The sequence below is a fragment of the Hemicordylus capensis genome, chromosome 1 (genome assembly GCF_027244095.1).
Source record: "Hemicordylus capensis ecotype Gifberg chromosome 1, rHemCap1.1.pri, whole genome shotgun sequence".
NCBI lineage: Eukaryota > Metazoa > Chordata > Lepidosauria > Squamata > Cordylidae > Hemicordylus > Hemicordylus capensis.
In genome coordinates this window covers 123496783-123518005 of record NC_069657.1, presented here as the reverse complement: position 1 = coordinate 123518005, position 21223 = coordinate 123496783, and the positions used below count along the sequence as shown (strand labels likewise).

At 41.1% G+C, this 21223-nt stretch overlaps 1 protein-coding gene across 15 annotated transcripts in view; it reads left to right on the top strand.

The window, feature by feature from the left end:
• PLEKHA7 (pleckstrin homology domain containing A7) overlaps positions 1-19353 on the top strand; it is a 279805-nt gene extending 260452 nt beyond the window's left edge. For 12 of the 15 annotated variants that reach the window (XM_053309494.1, XM_053309520.1, XM_053309478.1 and 9 more), the window contains 5 exons: positions 4392-4544; positions 6069-6202; positions 8634-8776; positions 10579-10681; positions 15977-19353. In XM_053309494.1, the coding sequence (XP_053165469.1) occupies positions 4392-4544; positions 6069-6202; positions 8634-8776; positions 10579-10670 (522 nt within the window). In that variant the 3' untranslated portion in view covers positions 10671-10681; positions 15977-19353. Of the gene's footprint in view, positions 1-4391; positions 4545-6068; positions 6203-8633; positions 8777-10578; positions 10682-15976 lie in introns of those variants that run through there. The other 3 variants (XM_053309583.1, XM_053309468.1, XM_053309545.1) reach the window with 2 other exon arrangements.
• The last annotated feature ends 1870 nt before the right edge of the window (positions 19354-21223 follow it).

Here is a 21223-nt window from a genome sequence, read left to right as displayed (position 1 = left end):
GTTGTTGTTGAGCTTCCCTTTGAGCTGACTTATCTTTCTTCCTTAGGAGTGCTTTATACTGCTTTTCTGGAAGCAAAGTATTCATGGTAATACTGACTGGTTTTTAACTCTATACCGAATTTACCTGAAAAGAGGAAGGTTCTGAATTTAAGACGACCCCCTTTCAAAATGCACATTAAATACAGGTTGTACCTGTATTTACCCAAAAGGAAGAGGACTCTGAATTTAAGGATGCCCCCCATTTCTAAAATCAAGGAATTTTCCTGTGGCAGGATGAGGGTGGGGGGTAGGGAGACTAGTCTTGTATTTAGGTAAATACAGAATAGGTTGTAATTCACAATAAGTGAATTCTTTGCAGCAATGCATTCATTATCAAACCAGTGTTTAGATTTAAGGGTAGGAGGTTGTTTTTTTACTGGTCTCTTACACATGAGAGGGGTCTGTAATGACTGCACTATCATTTTGTATATCTCTAATACCAGGTCAGTGTTAACTGTTGAAATAACAGATGGGTGATATTGTAAAAATATCTCTGAATTAAGATTATCAGAAGCTGATTTATCCACTCTAGGAGGTTTTCCTCCGTTCAGTGAAATGTATATAGGGCCCATAGATTAGTGAGACAGCTTTTCAGTTCAGGTGTTTACAATGGTGATCCCTCATTTAGTATGAATCTGGTGGAATGGGAAGTCTGAGTTTATTGTGTGTTCTATCTGTCTTTAGGGATCAAAGTGGAGATATATTGCTATCTACAGATAGTGCCATTGACTTTAGATCTGAGGCATGATCCGTTTAATCCATTAGAATGGATTCTGCGCATGCACTGAAGCCTGTCGGTGTTGAGTACCACAGCTCCTCTCGACACTTGCGCCCCACTCTAAGTGGCCATGTGGCTAGTTAAGGCAGGAGGAAGCACCTTCACTTCAGTACCTTGGAGACCACCGTAGGGATTGGTTCTTTGGTTTCTACGGCTCCTTCAGAACTCACTCAGATCAAGGAACCAGAATGAGGAGCCGTAGAAAGCCGTAGAGAAAAAAATTGTTTTATCGGCTTATCTGACCTTTGGACTGTGTTTCTGGATTGCATATTTTGTGTAATGGACTATTTGTGGTGAAAGATTTGATGGATATTTTGGCTTTGAAATTGGAATGAAAATGGATACTGCTAACACTTAGAAAAAAGAACGGAGAGAAAAACTTTCAAACGCTGTTCAAAATGCAAAGCAAAATGACCCTCACAGGGTAATGATTTATTATTTATGCCTGTTATGTTTGGAGGAAGCCCATAACATCTCAGCTTGTAAGGTTTGCCAGTCATTTTCAAAATAAACACGATGCAACTGGGAGCTTCATTTGAGGGCTGCACTTTATGATGATGTTTTAACTTCCCCCTGACCCATCTAAAGAGGGAACCCATCCATCTCCTAAGAAGGATGGCTCGATGGCTGCAGCTTCACCCCAGTCTAAACCTTTGTCAACAACATTTAAGTCTCCAAAAGCTCTGAAACAGCATGGAGACAAAATGGTAGACACATCAGAGCATGGCAAAAAGAAGAAAACTTCAGTGTTGAAAGCAACTCCTTCCCTGACTTTGGCTCAGGAGGTAGTCTTTGTGATCATTGATGTTGTGTATGTGTCTAGACCGGTATCAAGACAAACACCTAAACAAACAATTTCAATGCCAACTTCGACATCGAAGGACCCGTCCTCAATATCAGTACATTCCAAACAAGCCCAGACATCAACATCAAAGCCCTTGACATCGACAAGCACCATTCATGTCCAGGCATCGACATCAAGGGAACAGACCAAAGCAGCATCAACATTGACACTCTCTACATCGAAACCTTCAACACCGAAGCCGCTAACCCCACCGGTTCCTAAGTCCGCTCCGACATTGAGAGCACTCTCTTTATCTCCAGCAGCAACACTGATAAGGTATCCTTCAACACCGAAGGAAAAATAATTTACCTCAACATTAAATACTCTGGTAATAATAACTCCTGTAACACTCCATTACGGAACACCAGTACTTTTGAAGTGGAGGAGGACTCTCCAGGTGTTGAAGAAGTAAGTGCATTAGAGCCCAAATACAGCACAATCTCTTCTGTCAGTGCTGAACTTTAACACGACCACCTCATCAAATTTTAGAGGGTTTCCACAAGCAGATGAGGGAGAGACACGTTCTCTACCTTTAAAAAATGACAACACGCACAAGTCAACAAGCGTCCTATGCTCTAACTGCTGCACAATTGACTACTTCATCTTCATAGCACACATATGAATTCTCCCATGCTGTATTTCCTACTAGGCAGATGACAACCCTTGGCCAAACCTCTCCTGGAATGACTTAAAATTATGAAGAGGACAGATCTTGGAGATCTGCAGGATTCAGTGGAAGCAATCCTTTGGCCAGGTCTTATTCACAATCTATCCCAGTAAGCACATTGGCAGGATGACATGCTCCTCCATGCAACCTAGCAAAGTGGTGATGACAATGACTGCAGCCACACAAACGCTGACAGAGTGTCCATCCCCACCAAAGCCAATGCTAGTTGCTAGACAAACGCAAACTAAGGATAAGCAGGTTTTCTCTACGGCTACCCAGACAGACCCCTGGGAACCTCCAGTGCCTAGGCCCCCAGCATCTCCCGCTAAGGACCATCATCCACATTCCTCCCCAGTACCATCGGGTGAGAATCGAGAAAGCCTTCCACTAGGAGAAACCATGTCAGTAAGTGGGAAAAGTTCACTTGCTATGCTGCCACAAATGGTTTCCACCCACTGAATACTACTGTCAGCCAGGTCCTCCTATACCTTACCACGTTAAACATCTCCTTGCTCTCCACTGTCTCCAAAAAAGTTCACTTAGCAGCAATATCAGCGAGGCACCTGGGATGGGATGGAAAGACATTATTTTCCCACCCACCCCTGCTGCAAGAGGTCTCACCAATCTGTATTCTCCAGTAAGACAGCCACTGGAACAGTGGAGTATATCTTTGGTCCTTTCAGCGCTAACAAATACGCCTTTTGAGCCCATGGCAACAGCTAGCCTCTCTGAAGTTTCTCTGAAGACTGCCTGCTTGGTGGCTATTACAACTGCCCACAGGATGAGTGAACTTATAGCCTTGAGGATGTACCTTATGCACACTTCTACCCAGACAAGGTGCTGCTATGTCATGACATTAGTTTCCTACCTAAGATTGTGACAGACTTCCACATAAACCAAGACATCGTACTTCCTACCTTCTTTAGCACGGAATCTTCTCTTCTACCTGTCAAGAACAAAGGTGATTAGAAAGAAAGAAAACATTGTTCATATTCTACAAAGGAAGATCTATGGGTCAGGCCTTGTCATGACAAAGGCTATCCCACTGGCTAGTAGAGTTAATCCTAATAACTTACAAATTACAAAAACTACAGCCACCTAAATCTATCAGGGCACATTCAACCAGAGCTCACGGTGCCTCTGTGGCTCATTTATCTGGCATATCATTTCAGGACATTTGTAGGGCTGCAACCTGGCCCACAGAACAGCGCTTCGTAAAGCGCTAAGCCATTGACTTGTGTTCTGCAGCAGAGGCAAATTTTGGGAGAAGTGTTCTCAATAGAGTGTTACAGTGACACTACTGCTCCCTCCTCCTAAAGAAGTTAACTAAACACCCATTCTAATGGATTCAATGGATCACGCCCCAGATAAACATGTTGCTCACCTGTAACTGATGATCTGGTAGTGATCCATTGACATCCATTAGACCCTCCTGGACCTCCCCTCTGCAGTAGTGCTCAGGTCTTCTATGTAGAACTCACCTATTGCTCCAAAGATGTTTGACTGCTCCGGCGGTCTCCAAGGAATTGAAGTGCTGGCGCTTCCTCCCACCTTAAATAGCCATGTGGTCATGTGGGGCGGGGCACAAGTGCCAAGAGGAGCTGTGTCACTCCACACTGACAGGCTTCAGCACAGGCGCAGAACCCTTTCTAATGGATGTCAATGGATCACTACCAGATCATGTAACAACTAGTTACATGTGAGCAACCTGCTTTTATCCTTGCAAAATGACTATGTTTTCACTTAAGATGTAGGATGCTTTCATCATGATGATCACCATATTTGAAATAAATATAAGATACATGTATCTTGACATTAAAGGTCAGGGCCTAACCCTTGTCAACCAACAGCCATTTTTTGTTGAGATTGCCCCTTGGTTAGCTGGAGAGGATGAGTACCCCATCAAGGACAGCCATCAAGTGAACATCCAGAAGCAAATGTTATGGTAAGTCCTAGTTTCTGCTTTTATCCATCCAGGATTTGAGGTAATGGGAATGAATACTTATTACAAGATTTGTTAGTTAGAATGGACAAGCCCTTAATTGTTTCCTGTCTGTTACTAGTGGAAGCGGGAGCAAGAATTTGACTTGCAGCTACTGGAAAGAGCAGTACGCACAGAAGAAAAAGAGGAAAATAACTGGTTGACAGTTGAACCTGTATTGGTGACAGAAGCAGACCTAGAACCTCAAGATTATAACTTAGACATTAGCAAGGAGGTAAGGGTAGTTGTCATGATCTCCTCTGCATTGTATCATGTTCTCCTCTGCATTGTATGTGAAATACTTTCTTCCCTTGTTTTCTAAATTATAGCTTCTGAAAACTTTTGTTTGTTTTTATATTAAATAAAAAACAATTAACGGTTTCCGTATTTTAAAGTATTTTACTAAGGTTTTGTGTTTTTTGAGGGGGGATACGTAAGGACATCTGTTCATATATGTAGGAATTTATGAATATTAATTATTAGAAAAACAAAGTGGAATAGAGAAATGTATAATGTTTTTAGAGAAAATGAGATAATGAAGGCTATGCATCCCACTGATTAGATTAACATTACTAAAGTGTTAAAGCACTTCGCTTAAAATAAAGCAAAAGAAGCAATAAAGCAGTACAGGAAAATGTCAATAACAATTTTTTACCAAATGTGTGATACATTAGAATGTGTATATATACAAGATAAATGTCTCATTGTATCATCAAAAAAGGAACATTTAGCACCATAGACTATGTGGGAAAAGTCAAGGGATTTTGACGTGTTTTTCTAAGTATACATTTGAGATGCTATAGAGCCATCTGGTGGCTCAGAGAAAAGGAGTTTAAGACAGAGTAAGATAAGTAATAGAAAAGAATCAACTGAATGCAATGGCAGGTTTGAAAAAAAATAAAATTCTTAAGTTACTTGAGAAATTCCAACAAATTTAATTGAGAAATCTGCATGCTGTTTGTTTTTTTAATTGACATGGAGATCACATCCAGATCTGAGGCTTAATCAACACTGATCTTTTGCAAAAGGATGCCCTATTCCTCTGGGCGTGAAAAAGAGTAGGATGCTGTTTTCACTTCATATTGTCTTGACACAGTCTACTCTTTTTCCAAACACAATTGTGTGCCAGGTTCAGGAATGCGTATCCTACCTTCCCATTTTAAATTGCACAAAGATAAAATTGTGCTTCAGAACTACACAGAAAAATCACACTACTACAGTTGATGCAGTTTTTAGGAAAATGGCAAATCTGCAGGTAAAATGGGAAAGTAAAAGAAATTTGTAAAATGGGAGAGTAAAATAAATTAGTGTGAATTTCTAGTTTCAGAGAAATGCTTTGAGCAAATTGTGCTTAGTCACAATGGATTTTCATTTAATTCACAGCATTAAGTATACTGTGGTGAATAGTTGAGGAGGTACTAAATTCTGAAGATTTAGTTTCTAACACAGAGCTACTTCCTTATGCCATGCAATGCCAATTATACTGTATATTCAAATTTATATATTCCTTCATCAATAAATTATACATATCTTTATGAAAATGTTGTTTTCAGAAAAGATTGGAAAGCATTTAGAATTTTGGTTCACATTTATATTTTGTAAGAATTCTAGTAAAGCTGGGTCAGTGAAAGAAAAGGAAGTGTTAAGTGTGTGTTTTTTCTTCTCTCTTCTTGGCACATTTGAAGGGTTTTGTTTCAGTTGATTGTAATTTTCTATATATAGTCAATAATTTATAAATTGTTATTAACTCCACCCCCAGTTGGCAAAACCTGAAAAGGTTGCAATTCCAGAGCGTTACGTTGAGCTGGAGCCTGAAGAACCTCTCACTCCTGAAGAGTTAGCAGCAAGGCGTCACAAGGCAGAAAAAATAAAGAATATTCTTACAAAGTCAAGGTCAGATTCCTATATATGTATATATTAAAAAACTCATGTTCATTTTTAACATGTAAAACTGGAAAAGGCCACTGCTGTGATACTCTTAACAGAAAAATGGTGAATTATATACCTTTTATTCTGGCATACTATTATAGATATATTTCTAGTAGCAGAAAATGCACTAGGTTGGATCCAAATTTGCACATGTGGAAAGCAACTTGTGAATGTCAAAGCCCAGCCTTCTCCTCCTCACAGCAGCCTTCTTATGCCACCTGAAAAGCTGCTTCTGAAGATCAAGACCAACTGGAATGGTTAAAGATCGGGTGCAGAAGACTCCAGGGGAAGAGGGAACTGGCGGAGCCAGTTGTGTGAGTGGCACTCACTTAGACTACCCTATCCCCCAGTTTCCCAGAGAGTCCTCTCGACTCTAGGAGCAGCTTCCTTAAGGGGCATTCAGGGGTTACAGGGGGGTGGGGTGGAGGGGCAGGGAGTATTACTTGTGTGAGTGTGTGTGTGTTTCCCTTTGCTCACACGTTCGGATCCAGCCCACAACATTTTAATTGTACGTTTTGCATTAAGAGATCCCAGCACAGCATTTCAGTGCACCAGCTCCTTTTGTCACACGGAGATACAGCAGTGCCAGGGGCTGCCATAGTACTGGGGATGGAAGCTGGAGCAGAATCTAGCAGCATCACAACATAATATTTCAATTCTAACGGTTTCAGCACTGCTTGGTCTCTGAAAATGTATCGGTTATATATGTGCTTGTTTATTTTGTGGATGTGTACCTTTCCACATGGTCAGGGGCATATCTAGGGTGGGGCAGGTAGGGCACGTGCCCCAGGTGCCACTTGAAGGGGCGCGCAATTTTTTTAAATGAACTTTTTTAAAAAAAAAATGGCTGCCAAAAACAAAATGGCCACTGCGCATGCTCAAATGGCCTCTGTGAGGCCATGGGCCATGCCAGGCCTCGCAGAGGCCATTTGAGCATGTGCGGTGGCCATTTTATTTTTGGTGGCCATTTTTTTAAAAAAACCACATTATTTTTAAAGATGGCCACCGAACATGCTCCAGTGGTCCCTGTGAGGCCCTAGGCCTTGCTAGGCTTTGCAGAGGCCATTTGAGCATGTATGGCAGCCTCCAAAATGGCCACCATGCTGATCTTTGTAGTCCCAAACAGGCCCAAAAATCATCCCGGGTCAGGCTGCAGCAGTGAATTAAGAGGCTGGTGGGGGGATAGGGGTCCTTTGCAGCCCCCCACCATGCCCTATAGGAAGCCCCCAAAAGGGGCTACAGGTAATTTTTTTTAATTTAGTATAAGTCACTGTGCACATATTCAGTTTGGCACTACGTACAGAGGGCTTGTGAATACTGAGCTGAAGCTTATGAGCTAGAATTGTATTCATTTGCTCTTACTTTGCTTCATTTGCTCTTACTTGCTTCTTGTGATAAGTGAGTTAAATGTGATGTCTTAATAATATGGCTATTAATGGTGAGTTTGTCTTTGAATCAGTGTGAAATCCTTAGTATTAAGGCCCACTGGGAGTTTCTTGCTCTCTTTCTCTCATTTTAACTGTCTTTCCGAAAGACTAGAATATATTCCAAGCAGTGACACAGTTTACTCTGCATATCCTTTACTTATTTTCAGAGTATCTGGGAAAGGCAAATTCTCCATTTATTTTTAAAACTTATGTAATAGTGATGCTACAATGCATAATAGGGAATTAGACAGGCACTTCTGTTTAGTTTTCCAAGTACACCTCCACATAGTATTTGGGTATTTCATGAGCCCCAGCATACTGAAATTGGTAGTTTTCTAGCATTTTTTGGTCTGGCTATGTCCACTGCTAAATAGTTTTTGAAATATTAAAAGATTAACGAGCTTGATTTGTATTTTTGAGCTGATATTATGGTAAAGTTATCTGAAAGATGGGTGTCAGATGTTTGGCCAGGGGGCGCAATTTCAGTGCTTGCCCTAGGCGCTATTTTCTCTAGATACGCCTCTGCACATGGTTCCTGAGAGCTCTCATGACTTATCAGTCATGAAGGAGAGAGACTAAACTATACACTCTCCTGTTTCACCGACATTTGTCACCTATTCAGAATAACCTAACCACCAATTATAAAGTGGAACTGTTCCACCTCATATCTGATTCACACTTAATAAAAAGCAGATGATGGTTCTTCTTCACTCATAAGAACAATAGATCATTCTCTTTCCTAGTGCCTAACCAGTATTTTTGCCAAGTCTGAAAAGAGCCACCAGTGAAAAGTTTAAACATGACTATGCCTAGTCTATGGTTAAATTATCAGCTACTGCAATATCAGCAGCATGATACTGAACATGTTTCCTTGCTGGACTATGGACTTGGTTTGCATGTGTTTATATACATTCCTGCCTGTGCTTAATTTTTTGTTTTCTCCCCCTGCCCTTCTTTTTCACCCCTAGTATGCACAACCTACAGCCTCCAGTTGCTCAGGACAAGTACAGCTCTGCTAATTTAGATTCACAGTTGCAAGAGCAAGAACGCATCATTACCATATCATACGCACTGGCTTCTGAAGCCTCTCAGCGGAGTAAGGAGGTGGCAGGTATTGCTCAGTTATTTATAAAGCAGTGGCTGTGACAATATGCTCTCTTAATCTGACTGCTGCAGACTTCTAAGTTGCTGTGCTCCTTTTAGACTGCAATGTATAGCACTGACAACACTAAAGCTATGTCTGCCCTTGTGAAAGTACACAGGCTAATGCTACTTGTACTGTGTCATTCACTTGTGCCATAACAATCTGTCCTTCAGTCACTACCAGACACAGCGTCATCACAGTTTGGAGCACTAAGTAGCTATGTCATTGGCAGTGAGGAGGGGCTTATTTTATGCCACACAATTTCAGTTTAAACCAGGGTCATTCCACTTCTGCCAAAGGAGAAGAGTAACACCCCACCACAAGTTACTAAGATTTAATGAATAATTGTACTGATTCAAATATAGGAATGTGATGGCAAGCATCAAGGTGTTGGGGAGCCCAGTTTGAAATAGCTTGAAAATATGTTGTTGTTGTGGAAGTTTGCAGATGGGACGTGAAGTGTTCGGCAGTGTCAAAGCAGCTGCTATGTGCACTGCTATACTAGCAGATCCCCTCTTGGAGCAATGTAAGGGCACTTAACCCACTTAAGCTGTGCAGCTATTCAAAGGGTTGGACTCTTATGTGATTTGTCACTTGAACCATGAAATTCCATCTCTCTTTTCCATTCCCTGTAGGTTATGTTTTGTTATGTCCTATGCTCCATCTTCTCATCTCTTTTTCTGTTCATGTATACAGGATGTTCAGACAAAATGCTGGAAATCTCATGATAAACTCTCATGATAAAGCTTAACCGAATAGATACATATTCTAAGATTTAAAATTGATGATTGGTTTTCATGTACATTGTTCTTGAAATTTTAGTGACTTGTATCTCCCTAGAGCCTAATACGGTAAAAGTGAAAATGTTGTATTTCTACAATGTACATTCCAAATGACAGCATGATACAGAAGTAGCAGATGAAGATGTTATAGCTAAATGGTAGCCATGTAACTGAATACTCCAGTGCATTACTAACACAGTGCAGTGTTTCTAGTCTATCCAGCAGAGCCAGTATTGCCTATAGGTGACTGTCTTTTATTTATTGGTTTCAATTTTTCTTCCTGAACAGCACCAATTTTAAATCACTCATCAAAATATAACAATTAATTTTGCATAGAGATAACCGGAAAATATTTATAGACTGACTACCCAGTGAAAAAATGATATAAAAACAGAAGATTACAAAGACCCAAGCCCTGTTCTCCTGTTGCCATTAAAAGCCACTCACAGAAAGGAAGTCAACTCTGCTCAAACTCTGATACACCTCTAGGGAAAGATGGTTCAACAATTATCTAGGGAACAACTTTTGCCCATATAGCAGCAGACCCTGCCTAATCCCACTGCTGTCTGTGTGTTTTGGGTTCAAAGAGAGAGAGAGAGAATCGGGCAACAACCAAGGGTCCTGAGTAATGTAATCAATACAATACTGATTTTTACAGAGTAGTTGGTTTACAAAAAGTTGGCTCTTTTTGGATGGGGAGGGGACAGTCCAGCCAGCAGAGCAGGTCTCTGATTCTTGGCCTGCCTCTCTCTATCTCCTCCTCTTCCTCACATCACATATTCTGAAAAATTGGATTAAGACTGCAAAACGTGGCTTTTCTGGCACACTGTTTATATAATTTTTAAAAGAACAGAATACTAAAAGAATTTAGCCCTGCCTATGGCTGGCCCTGCTATCTTATATCAGGCCCACCTGTTTGTTTCAGAGCATGTATGTGTATGTTTGTGTAAATCATAGTGCCTAATTCCTCTGTATGATCCCTTCTAGCTCCGCAATTGACCTACCCATCTAAAGCACCCTCACCTTCTGTACCTCAGCCACCCCCCTTAAGCAATGGATTTCACTACACATTTGTCTAAACACCTTGAAAGTAAGAACTAACTGCTCTTGGCTGCTTATTTTGCCATTAATTGAATGCTTTAACATAGTTAAAAGCTAACATTATCTTTAAATGTTAAACTCAATCCTAATTAATGCATGCAAATATCAGTGATCTAAAGATTGTTTCTTTCTGTAATAAAATCCTGCTATGAAGTCCATATGAGCTTGTGGGAATATTCAGTAATTGCTGTGATTTTTTGAGAAATTATTTTGATTGCCTTATCGCCATGATGTAAAATGAAGCTTAATGCTGAATGTTTAGATGTGATTTTTCAGCAACAGCCTGGTGAAGATTTTATCTAGAAAAAAATGTAGATTGTGCAAAGTAACATAAATGATCTCTTTTCATGGAGACTGAAAAAAGAAAAGAAAAGATTAGAAACAGCCTACCATTGGCTTACATTCTGTGTTTGGAGCGGGGTGGCGGGGAGAGAATACCTTCATATCTGACTTACCAAGTCTGGTTGAGAGCAGTTGAAAATGTGGCTATATGTTGTTAAATATATTGTCTTTTGTCTGATGCATTCAAAGTTTTTCTTATAAGAAATCTTCGCTATGATTTGAGCATTATTTCTCAGACACAGTTATAGCAATCATAATTTTAAATAAGGATAATTTAAAAAACAACTATTATTTCACTTTCTCCTCAGTATTTGTACTTCTCTACTTAAGAAAGATACTGTAGTCAACGTAGGCCTTTGCAAATGCCTCATCTCCAGTGCCACCTCCCATACTACTACACATAACTTTAACTTTGCCAGGATCCAATTGTGAATATCTATCTTTTGCATTGTGATAAAAAATAATTATAGGAAGTATGATGAGACATTTCCAAGTAGTTTGTTGGAAATACCAACAAACCAAACTACCATGAGTAGTTTGTTCTTGATTTTTTATTAGTTCATTGTTGATATTTGGAAATCATCTAAAGAAATAATTAAGAAGGGTCTGGAAGCCTTGGCACAGTTGCCAAGTTTTGAATATGAACTAAATGAAAAATATGTTACTCTCAAATTATCCTGAGATTACTCAAGACTGCGAAGATAATTTATGAGCTAGAACCTATTATTGCAGTGCTCCAATTCTAGTCCAACTTCTGATTATGAGCACCAAAAACCAACTAGTTAATAAAAATAATATTTTTATGTTCTTTACTCTTATTATTTATTTAACGAATTTTTATACTGCCCACTACTAAAGTCTCTAGGTGGTTTACAACAATAACACAAATGAAGAAATTTTAAAACAATCAAAACATAAAAAGTTCAAATTAAAATAACTATCCATAAAAACTGCTAAATAGGTAAAAGGCTTGGCTGAAAAGATGGGTCTTTAGTTGTTTCCTAAAAGCCACAGGGATTGACAGCTCTAATCTCAGCAGGAAGTGCATTCCACAGCTCTGGGGCAACTGCAGAGAAGGCTCGCCTTTGAGTCGTCACCAGACGAGTCGGCAGCACCCTCAGATGAACCTCCCCTGAAGATCTTACTAGACAGCGGGGTTCATAACGAAGAATGCATTGTCTTAAATATAGTATCTTCGGCACGTCCCAGAGACCAACCTGGCAGCAGCATTTCCCACCAATTACAGTTTCTGGGCTACATATAAAGGCAGCCCCACATTGAGTGCATTGCAGTAATCAATCCTGGAGGTTACCAGCATGTGCACCACTGTCTTAAGGTTACTCACTTTCAGGAAAGGACACAGTTGGCAAACCAACCAAAGCAGATAGAAACCACTCCTGGCCACTGCCTCCAACTGAGGTATCAGAGAGAGGGCTGGGTCCAGAAATACTCCCAAACTGTGGACCTGTTTCTTCTGGGGGAGTGTAACCCCATCCAGAACCAGGAGATCTGCCCCATTTCCCAAACTGCAACTTCCTACAATGAGCACCTCCATCTTGTTTGGATTCAATCTCAGTTTGTTATCCCTCATCTATTATTGCCTCAAGGCAAGCATTTAGGGATGTTATGCCATTGCATAACAATGAAACTGACATGTAGAAATAGATTTGGGTGTCATCAGCTAACACCCTGCACCAAATATCCTGATGATATCTCCCACCGGTTTCATGTCGATGTTAAAAAGCATTGGAAGCAAGATGGGACCCTGAGGGACACCATCCAAAATATCTCACTTTGTAGAGCAACAGTCTCCGAGTAACACTTTCTGAAATCTGCCCAAGATGTATGTGCAGAACCACTGCAAAGCAGTGCTCCCTATGCCCAGTCCTCGCAGGCGATCCAGAAGGATACCATGGTTTTTGGTATTGAAAGCTGCTGAGAAATCCAAAAGGACCACCGGAGTCACACTCCCTCTGTGAATTCTCCTTTGGAGATCATCCATCAGGCCAACCAAGGCAGTCTCCACCCCATAATTTGCCCAAAAGCCAATTTGAAATGGGTCTAGATAATCTGTTTCATCCAAGACTGCCTGGAGTTGAAAGGCCACCACTTTCTCAAACACCTTGGCAACCATGAGAAATTGGGAGCAGGTCTATAATTGCCTAACTCTGAGGGATCAAGCATAGGTTTGTTTAAAAGAGGTCTAATAATTGGCTCTTTTAAACAAGGAGGCATCCTACCTTCCCTCAGAGAAGCATTTATGATCTCAACCAGGCCCTTTCCAACAATCTCCCTGCTTGATAATATGAGCCATGTTGGACAATGGTCAAGAGAACAGGAGGTAGGATGCACAGTTCCAAGCAGCTTTTTCACATCCTCAGGAATCACAAACTGAAACTGATCCAATTTAATCTCAGAAGAGGAGTTACTGGATACTGCTGCTAAAGACTCTGCACCAACAATGGAACCCAGGTCGGTTCGAATACATGATATTTTGTCCACAAAAACCATCATTAAAAGTTTAACAGCAGCTAACTCATGGCTCCATGGAGGAAGTGGCCTGTATAATGACTCCAATAATTCTGCTAGATGTGAGCCTGCAGACACAATATGCACAGCAAATAATTGCTTCTTTGCCACATGTATTGCCAGAGCATAGGTCTTCAATTGTGCTCTGTGCTGTAATCAGTTGGATATGTGTTGGGTCCTTCTCCATTTGTGCTTTAGTCATCTACCTAGCTGCTTCAGCTCCCATAGTTCTTCCATATACCATGGAGCTAATTTAGAAGCTGGTCAGAGGGGATGCTTAGAAGCGATCGTGTCTATCACTCTAGTGAGCTCATTATTCCAATTTCCCATTCAGGATGTCAACAGGGTCACTGGCAGAGCTAACATTAAAACTCTCCTAAGTTTCTTGAAATCCGATTGGTTCCAATAGCCTCCTTGGATCCAATAGCCTCCTTCATCCCTGCAGAGCTGGCTAGTGGCTGCAAATTGAACCTTCACCAGGTGGTGGTCTGTGCACAACAATGGGGAAAGCACAGGAATACCCACCCACAGAACACTTCCCTGATCAGAACAAAAAAAACAAATCAAGGATGTGACTGGCAATATGTGTTGGACCTGAGATCACTTGGGAAAACCCATAGTTGTCATGGCCGCTGTGAACTCTTGAGCTGCTCCTGCCAGTTCAGTCTCAAAGTGAACATTGAAGTCACCCATCACCATCAACCTGAGCATCTCCAATGCCAACTCTGCAACCAAATCTGACAGCTTGGTTAAGGATTCTGTTGGGCAGCAGGGTGATCAGTACATCAGTTGGTTCACCAACAGACGTCCCAATCTATCCCTGGTGCTAAGACTCAAGTACACACACACAACATAGGCGAGTGCCCTGACAGGGATCCTGGTAAGGGATATATAAACCTTAGCCACTCCACCACCTCTCTGTAATGCACACTAGATCAGCTCCCTCATCACACAATCAAATAATTTCTGGTTTATTTTGGACCGACCTGACATTGCAAAGGAGCAAGGTGAGATTCTGCAGGTAATTGGCACTGTTCCTCAAGGTCAATGAGTGGACAGGGCAGCTGGAAGGGGAGGCAGCTATTAATTTTCTGTTTTCCCTTCCCCTGTAACGGCCTGCTAACCTGCCAATGCTCTTTCTTCTTCTGTTCCCCACCACCACCTCATGCTCTTGACATGAAATGAGAGTATTTGATGACAACATTGCTTATTCAGTATGAATTAAGCTAAACAAAACAACCTTTCAACTTCTCTAAGAATACCCCTTCCCTTGTTACAAGATACAAAGAATACCCAGAAAAGATACAAGATACCCAGAAAAATCATGCATGAATCCCTTGAGGTGAAAACACACAGTCATTTTGAACAGAGATTGCCATGATGTGTTGTCTTTTCTGGCATTATTCTGTGGCTAAACTTCATAATGAAGAAGTTGGGCTACTCTCCTCTGGAGCAGCCAGGAGCCCTCCACTCCTGGCACTCCAGACAACAGGAGCTGCCTGGGGCAACTCGGGCAGCCACGTTGTGAAAATAGCCTCTATAGCAGGCCTGCTCAACTTAGGCCCCCCCAGCTGTTTTTGGACTACAACTCCCATAATCCCCACCCACAGTGACCAATAGCCAGGGATTATGGGAGTTGCAGGCCAACATCTGCAGGAGGGCCGAAGTTCAGCAGCCCTGCTCTATAGTGTTAACCATAGCATGCAAAAAGGCAAGCCTGAACATGCATGCAGACGCATTCTCATGATAACTTCATCCTAGGATATGTGGCACAGGCTGACTCTAACTCAACTTCTCATCGGCTGAGACAGAGGTCCAAATTGATTCTAAGGGGATTCTAGGAAAAGTCTCCACATGATAGCTTACATCCTAACAAAGTGATAGTGCAGCTGTGTTGCATTCTAGACTTGGTCTGCGCTGACACACATGGAGGAAGACAACTGTCTTCCTTCCGCAGCTGCCTATGCCACCCCCCAATTAAGTCCCTGGTGCACATTTTTGGGTGGTTCAGGCAGCTATGGAAGGGCGGGGAGATTGTTCCCCCATCTTGTGTGCACCGGTGCAGCCTTAGTCAGGAACTCAGCACTGTTGCACCAGTACTTGGTTAGTCAGAATGCCAGCCAATTCTTCAAAAAATGCTAGTGCATTTAACCGCCCAGAGACGAAAGTTTGGGCAGTACAGAAGTTTAATTTAATTAATTAATAAATAATTCTACTGTAAAGGCTAGGCTTATTAAGGGCACTTGTACAAAGTTCCTGTAACATGATGTGCTCTTGGATCATATTCGTCAAAATCTGTGCTTAGTCTACATTACCATCTTGTTCCTACTGGAAAATTCATGCTTTTTTGAATGCATATATTATCAATACTGCTAAACAGTGCCTAACTGAATTGTATTTCTCTTCTCACTAGCCAAAGCAGTAACTGAACACTAATACCTGGTTGCAGATCAGCAACAACCTCTGATGAAGGAAAAACAGCGAGGAGGAGGGAAGAAGGGACTTCCTTGCATCAGCTTTCTCTCAAGCTTATTCTTCATTCGAATATTTAACAATACAGATTAAATAAAGGCCCCAAGGGATTTTCTACACACACGCAAAACACACTGAGAACTGTTTAGTCTATCTGCCTTCTGTTTTTTAATATAGGAGAACAGCACTTTTTAGTATATTGACATTGGCTACAACTCACCCCGCAGTCAAGCACATTAAAGTCCTCTTACAGGTCTGAAGGGTGTAATGTGTTGGATTGCAAGCCAGTCTGTTTTTAGAAACAGTGTGTATAAGATTCTTTTTTAAAACAGCATAAAAGGCAATGGATTTCATTCATTAAAAGCTCAGACACATGTTGTAACGGCAGATGTTGCTTTGTTTCTAAAAAGGAAAGTTTTTGGAAGCACATAGTGTTTCTTTAGGAATAACTTGAGAACTTTTTCTAGTTTTTCAGCATTGATAATGCCTTTCTGTCCACTCATTATCAATCAGGTGGAATTTTATTGAAGTATTAAAAGTGTCATGATTTCTGGAATCTCATCTAAACACCAAAAGGCAGAAGCAAAACTTGCAAAGGATATACCCCTGTTAATAAGTAAATTGTTGCACCACTTATTAGTACTGGCAGCAGTTATAGCCCTGCCCTGTTGTTTTTAGTAACTCAGTCCCAGTCCAATTTAACAATACAGTCCAATATAGTTTAAAACTATACATTTTTTCTTTAACTTAGGGTTTGGGGCAGTAAAATATTTAGGGGGTGGTCCAAACCCTGCCCCACCACAGGTGGAGCACCTACATAGAGAGGATTCCCATATAGCTCAATAAAGCCCTGATTTCCCTCTTCAGAGCATGGATATTGCATGCAGAGGAAGCATGGCAGGCCATGACATGGAATGGAAAGTTGGATGCACTGCCTGTCTGTGCTTGGATTTGAGTTATTCAAGCTCCAAGCTCACTCAACACTTGACACACAAAGAGGAGCATGCAAACATTTCTGATGGTCTGTCTTGCTGCTCATGTACCTGGATGTATACCCAAGAGGAGGGAGAGAGAAGAAACTGGCCCTAATGAGCCCTTGGGAATCTTCCACATGCAGGCTCTGCATCCATGTGGGGGATTGCATTGTCCACCTTAAAATGAAATCTATAAAGTAAGCAATAAAATCATTAATAGAACCTGTCATTTTACTATTAAATATTTATATACATTTAATCGAATGTTTTCAGCAACAACAAAATAAAAATGATTTACAGTTAACTATTTATAATATTATATATTAATTCATCTGGTACCCTCAGTCTTGCTAAAGACTACCTAAAGACCTGTGTTTGCATAGGATATATTTTCTTAACTCTTGGGCAAAATGCTGGCCAGTGACAGATGAAGTGTTGAATTGCTGGCATGTTATTTTACTTGAAAAAGTGTGTATATATTCTTAAGTGTGTGGCTTGCAAATATGACAATACATTGGTTTGTACTGAGTTGATCAGCCCAAAGCAAGAAGTGGATTCACAAATATTTTGCAGTGAGTTGTGGAATTTTAAATCACTGTTTTGCAGCATTCATGTACAGTGCACTTCTTTTATACAGTAAAAATAATACTAACCCTTTTGAACTATTTTGGCATAATTGGTGGGGTAAGCTGTTCTATATGTTACACTTTCCAGATGGAGGCCACTGGAAACGGCCTCACCATTACGAAAGACAGTCTCCGTTTCACCTCTAGCTGCTGCTGGACATGTGTGGAGATAATGGCAGATATCCATATAGTGAGCTGATCTAGATTTATGGTGTGGAACACTTGCTATGTGAACACTTGCTGGTTAAGTGGCCTTCATGTAGAGAACTGAACATGTAGGCTGGCTGATGGTTGCTACCGTAATGTGGCTCTGTTCCAAATGAATGCAATTGCAGAGTTTTTCCAAGCTCTTCTGTGTTCTCATCTATGGAAAGACAAAGCTCTTGATTCCCCATTCTCCCATCTTTTTGTTCTCAAAGAAGACGCTATGCTCATGAGGTTCCTTTTGATTGTAATAGTTATTAGTATCAGCAATTGCTAATAAGTTCTTCCAGAGTAAATAGAGTGCACTGTATGGGTTAAATGAGTGGAAAATTATTTCAGGAAGTCATCATCATATTGGTCCCATAATAATATGTGTAAGTAACTGGAGATAATGGTCACAATCTCTCTGTGACTACTTAGTGCTTTTGCATATTTGTTTTTGAAGAGCAGTTCTCTATGCTTCATGGCAAACCACTGCTGGGACTTTGAGGATGTTTCAAAATCAGTTTGTGATGCTGCATTTGGGGGACTGCCTTTCTAAATTCCTGCTGGGAGCATGCAAGTCTTTGGGTCAGCCTAAAAGGGCTCCTGGATTGTGCTCCATATGTTTTATTAGTTCAGTTTGCTGGTGGAAGTGAGGCTTCAATTTTTTGAAATTCCACTTCAGACTATAAGAGAATAGTCTGAGCAAATATGGAGGGCTCCGATATGCAAGAAGAGGAGGGGAGAGCTAGAACATATTGTTTTATTCATGTTTTGGGACACACCAGGTTAGTCTGAGAAAGAGATTAGATATGACAAAACTAAAACCAGGAGGTCTGTGCTAAAGTACAACAATCTCGTTTTGCAGTTTGTGCACATCCACTTGTGTATTCGACCTGTGTATCTGCAAGCAAAACACTTGCACTGTTCCATAAGTGGTCAGTCTACATAATTTTTCCTATACAGAGTGTATCACTATGTAGAGAGAAGTAATCTGCATAAAGGCTCTAATCTTTTTCTCAAGCTAACCTTTATCTGTATCCTCTTTAGTGCTAACAAACTCACTCTAAAAGAATCCTACTTCCCCGCTCATTTTTGCTGGGGGTGGTCCAAAGAGATATTTAGATCTATGTATTCCAGCACTTACATTCTAGATTGAAAACATAAGTGAGCCTTTCAATTTGTGAAGCTCTTATTCAGTTTTAGCAGTGTCAGTTAATTAAAAGGTCTCCACCTACCTTATGACTCTTATCAAGAAGTAACGGCAAGTGTTTAAAATTTATATAAAATGTTTATTCTATTTTGACTATATTTGGAAGCTAAGCTTGAGAAATGTATTTAGAAAATGTGGTCTATTTTTAACTAACACAATACTGCCAGTGTCAAGTCTGTAACATTTTGCCAAAATCAAATGATTTTATTTTTGCCTTTATAAAAATGTCAAAATAAATATTTTGCAAGAAAACATAATTTAAATAAAATGTAACAGTTTGGGGGAAATTGTATATGTACATATTAAACTATTAACATAACACTGAATCTGTTTTTGTATTTTCAACCATTGTTTGCTTATCTGGGATTTTTTTAAAAAACCAACCATCTAAGGTTATTTCAGCATTTGCTTCTGCTCTGGTTTGATTTTTTGCTGATATATATTTTGCTGATATATACAGTGCTGTCCCTGATTCAAATCCACAATGAACCCACAGTGAGATATTTTTCCATTGACTTAAAAAAAATTTGAATCTGTATCTCTCATGTCCATAAACAGTAGTTCGTACAAGATGCTGTATCACCCAAAAATATGTCCCTCAGGGCTGCACAGTCCTCAAAGACATATTTTCAAGTGACACAGGGAGCTTCCTGAGGAAGGGGAGGATGTCAAAATTTACCTCCGCCAGTGAAAAAAAGCTGCCGAGCCCCTTGGCTTGGGCTCCATAGGAGCCCAGAATGAACTCCCCCCTCCCACGCCTGGGCCACCGAGAGCCCGGGCGAACTGTCCGCTAGTTATTTCAGGCAGCTTCCTTTGGAACCCACAGAAGGGGAGGAGAGCTGGTCTTGTGGTAGCAAGCATGAATTGCCCCCTTGTATTTCACAAAGCTGATACTGTTGTATTATTTTATTTATTTTATTTATTATTTATTTTATTTATGTTATTTATTGAAGCTTCTTACATACTACCTCCTCCAAAGACTCTAGGCAGTGAATAACAGAAATACCAACAACAATCAATTTTTAAAAAAATTATTAAAGGGCAAACAGCTGTTGAAACAGGTGTGTCTTAAGAAAGGCCTCCTGAGTGTGAACTGCCCAAATTAGCCATCTTTCTGGGCTTATGAAAGGGCTGCTCCTTCCCTTTGGGGGAGCCACTTTGGGGGGCAATGAGAATGAGAGCCTTGTAGTATTTTTTGGTTTCTGTTGTTTTTGGATCCTAGGTGTTTCAGATGTGTCTTGGTTTGTCTGGGGAGACAGAGGGTATGCCCACTGACTGGGGGGTGGCTATTCTGGTGGTGGTGGGGAATAAAGTTGGCAGTCAGTGCATCATTACAGGGGAAGGGAAGTCAGAAATATACTAGCTGTTTCCCCTTCAGGCTGCCCTGCCAGCTCTTTGACCTTGGGGAGCAGTACCAACCTCCCACAGACTCTCAGCTTGCTCCTCTGTAATGCCAGGTCTGTCCAGAATAAGTCAGAACCATCCATGATCTGATTCTGGATGAAGGGGCCGATCTGGTATGTATTACAGAGACTTGGTTGGGAAAGGCTGGTGGCCCAGTCTAGTCACAGCTTCTCTTTACAGGGTACTCTGTTGAGGAGCAGGTGCAGGGACGTGGGCAGGGAGGTGGAGTGGCTGTGGTCTATAAGATTAACCTCTCCCTGACCAGGATCCCTGTGGAAGTGTCTGACCATATTGAATGTGTGGACCTAAGTTTGGGAACCAGGGATGACTGGGACTTCTGTTGGTGTGCCAATCACCCCGCTGTCCAATGGAGTCCTTAACTGAGCTGACAGACTCAGTCTCGGATTTGGTGTTGGAGTCCCCCAGGCTTGTGGTGCTGGGGGACTTCAATGTTCACTTTGAGGCCAATTTGTCTGGGGTGGCTCAGGAGTTCATAGCAGCCATGACAACTGTGGGCCTATCCCGAAGGGTCTCGGGACCGGCGCACATTGCAGGTCACATGCTTGATTTGGTCTTTCATTCTGATCAGGGTGTTCTGTGGATAGGGACTCCTGTGATTTCTCCATTGTCATGAACGGACCACCATCTGGTTAAGGTTGGACTCACAGTCACACCCCACCTTTGCAGGGGTGAGGAGCCCATTAGAATGGTCCGCCCGAGAAGGTTATTGGATCCAATAGTGTTCCAAGAAGACTTGGAAGGATTTAGTGTTAGCTCTGCTGGTG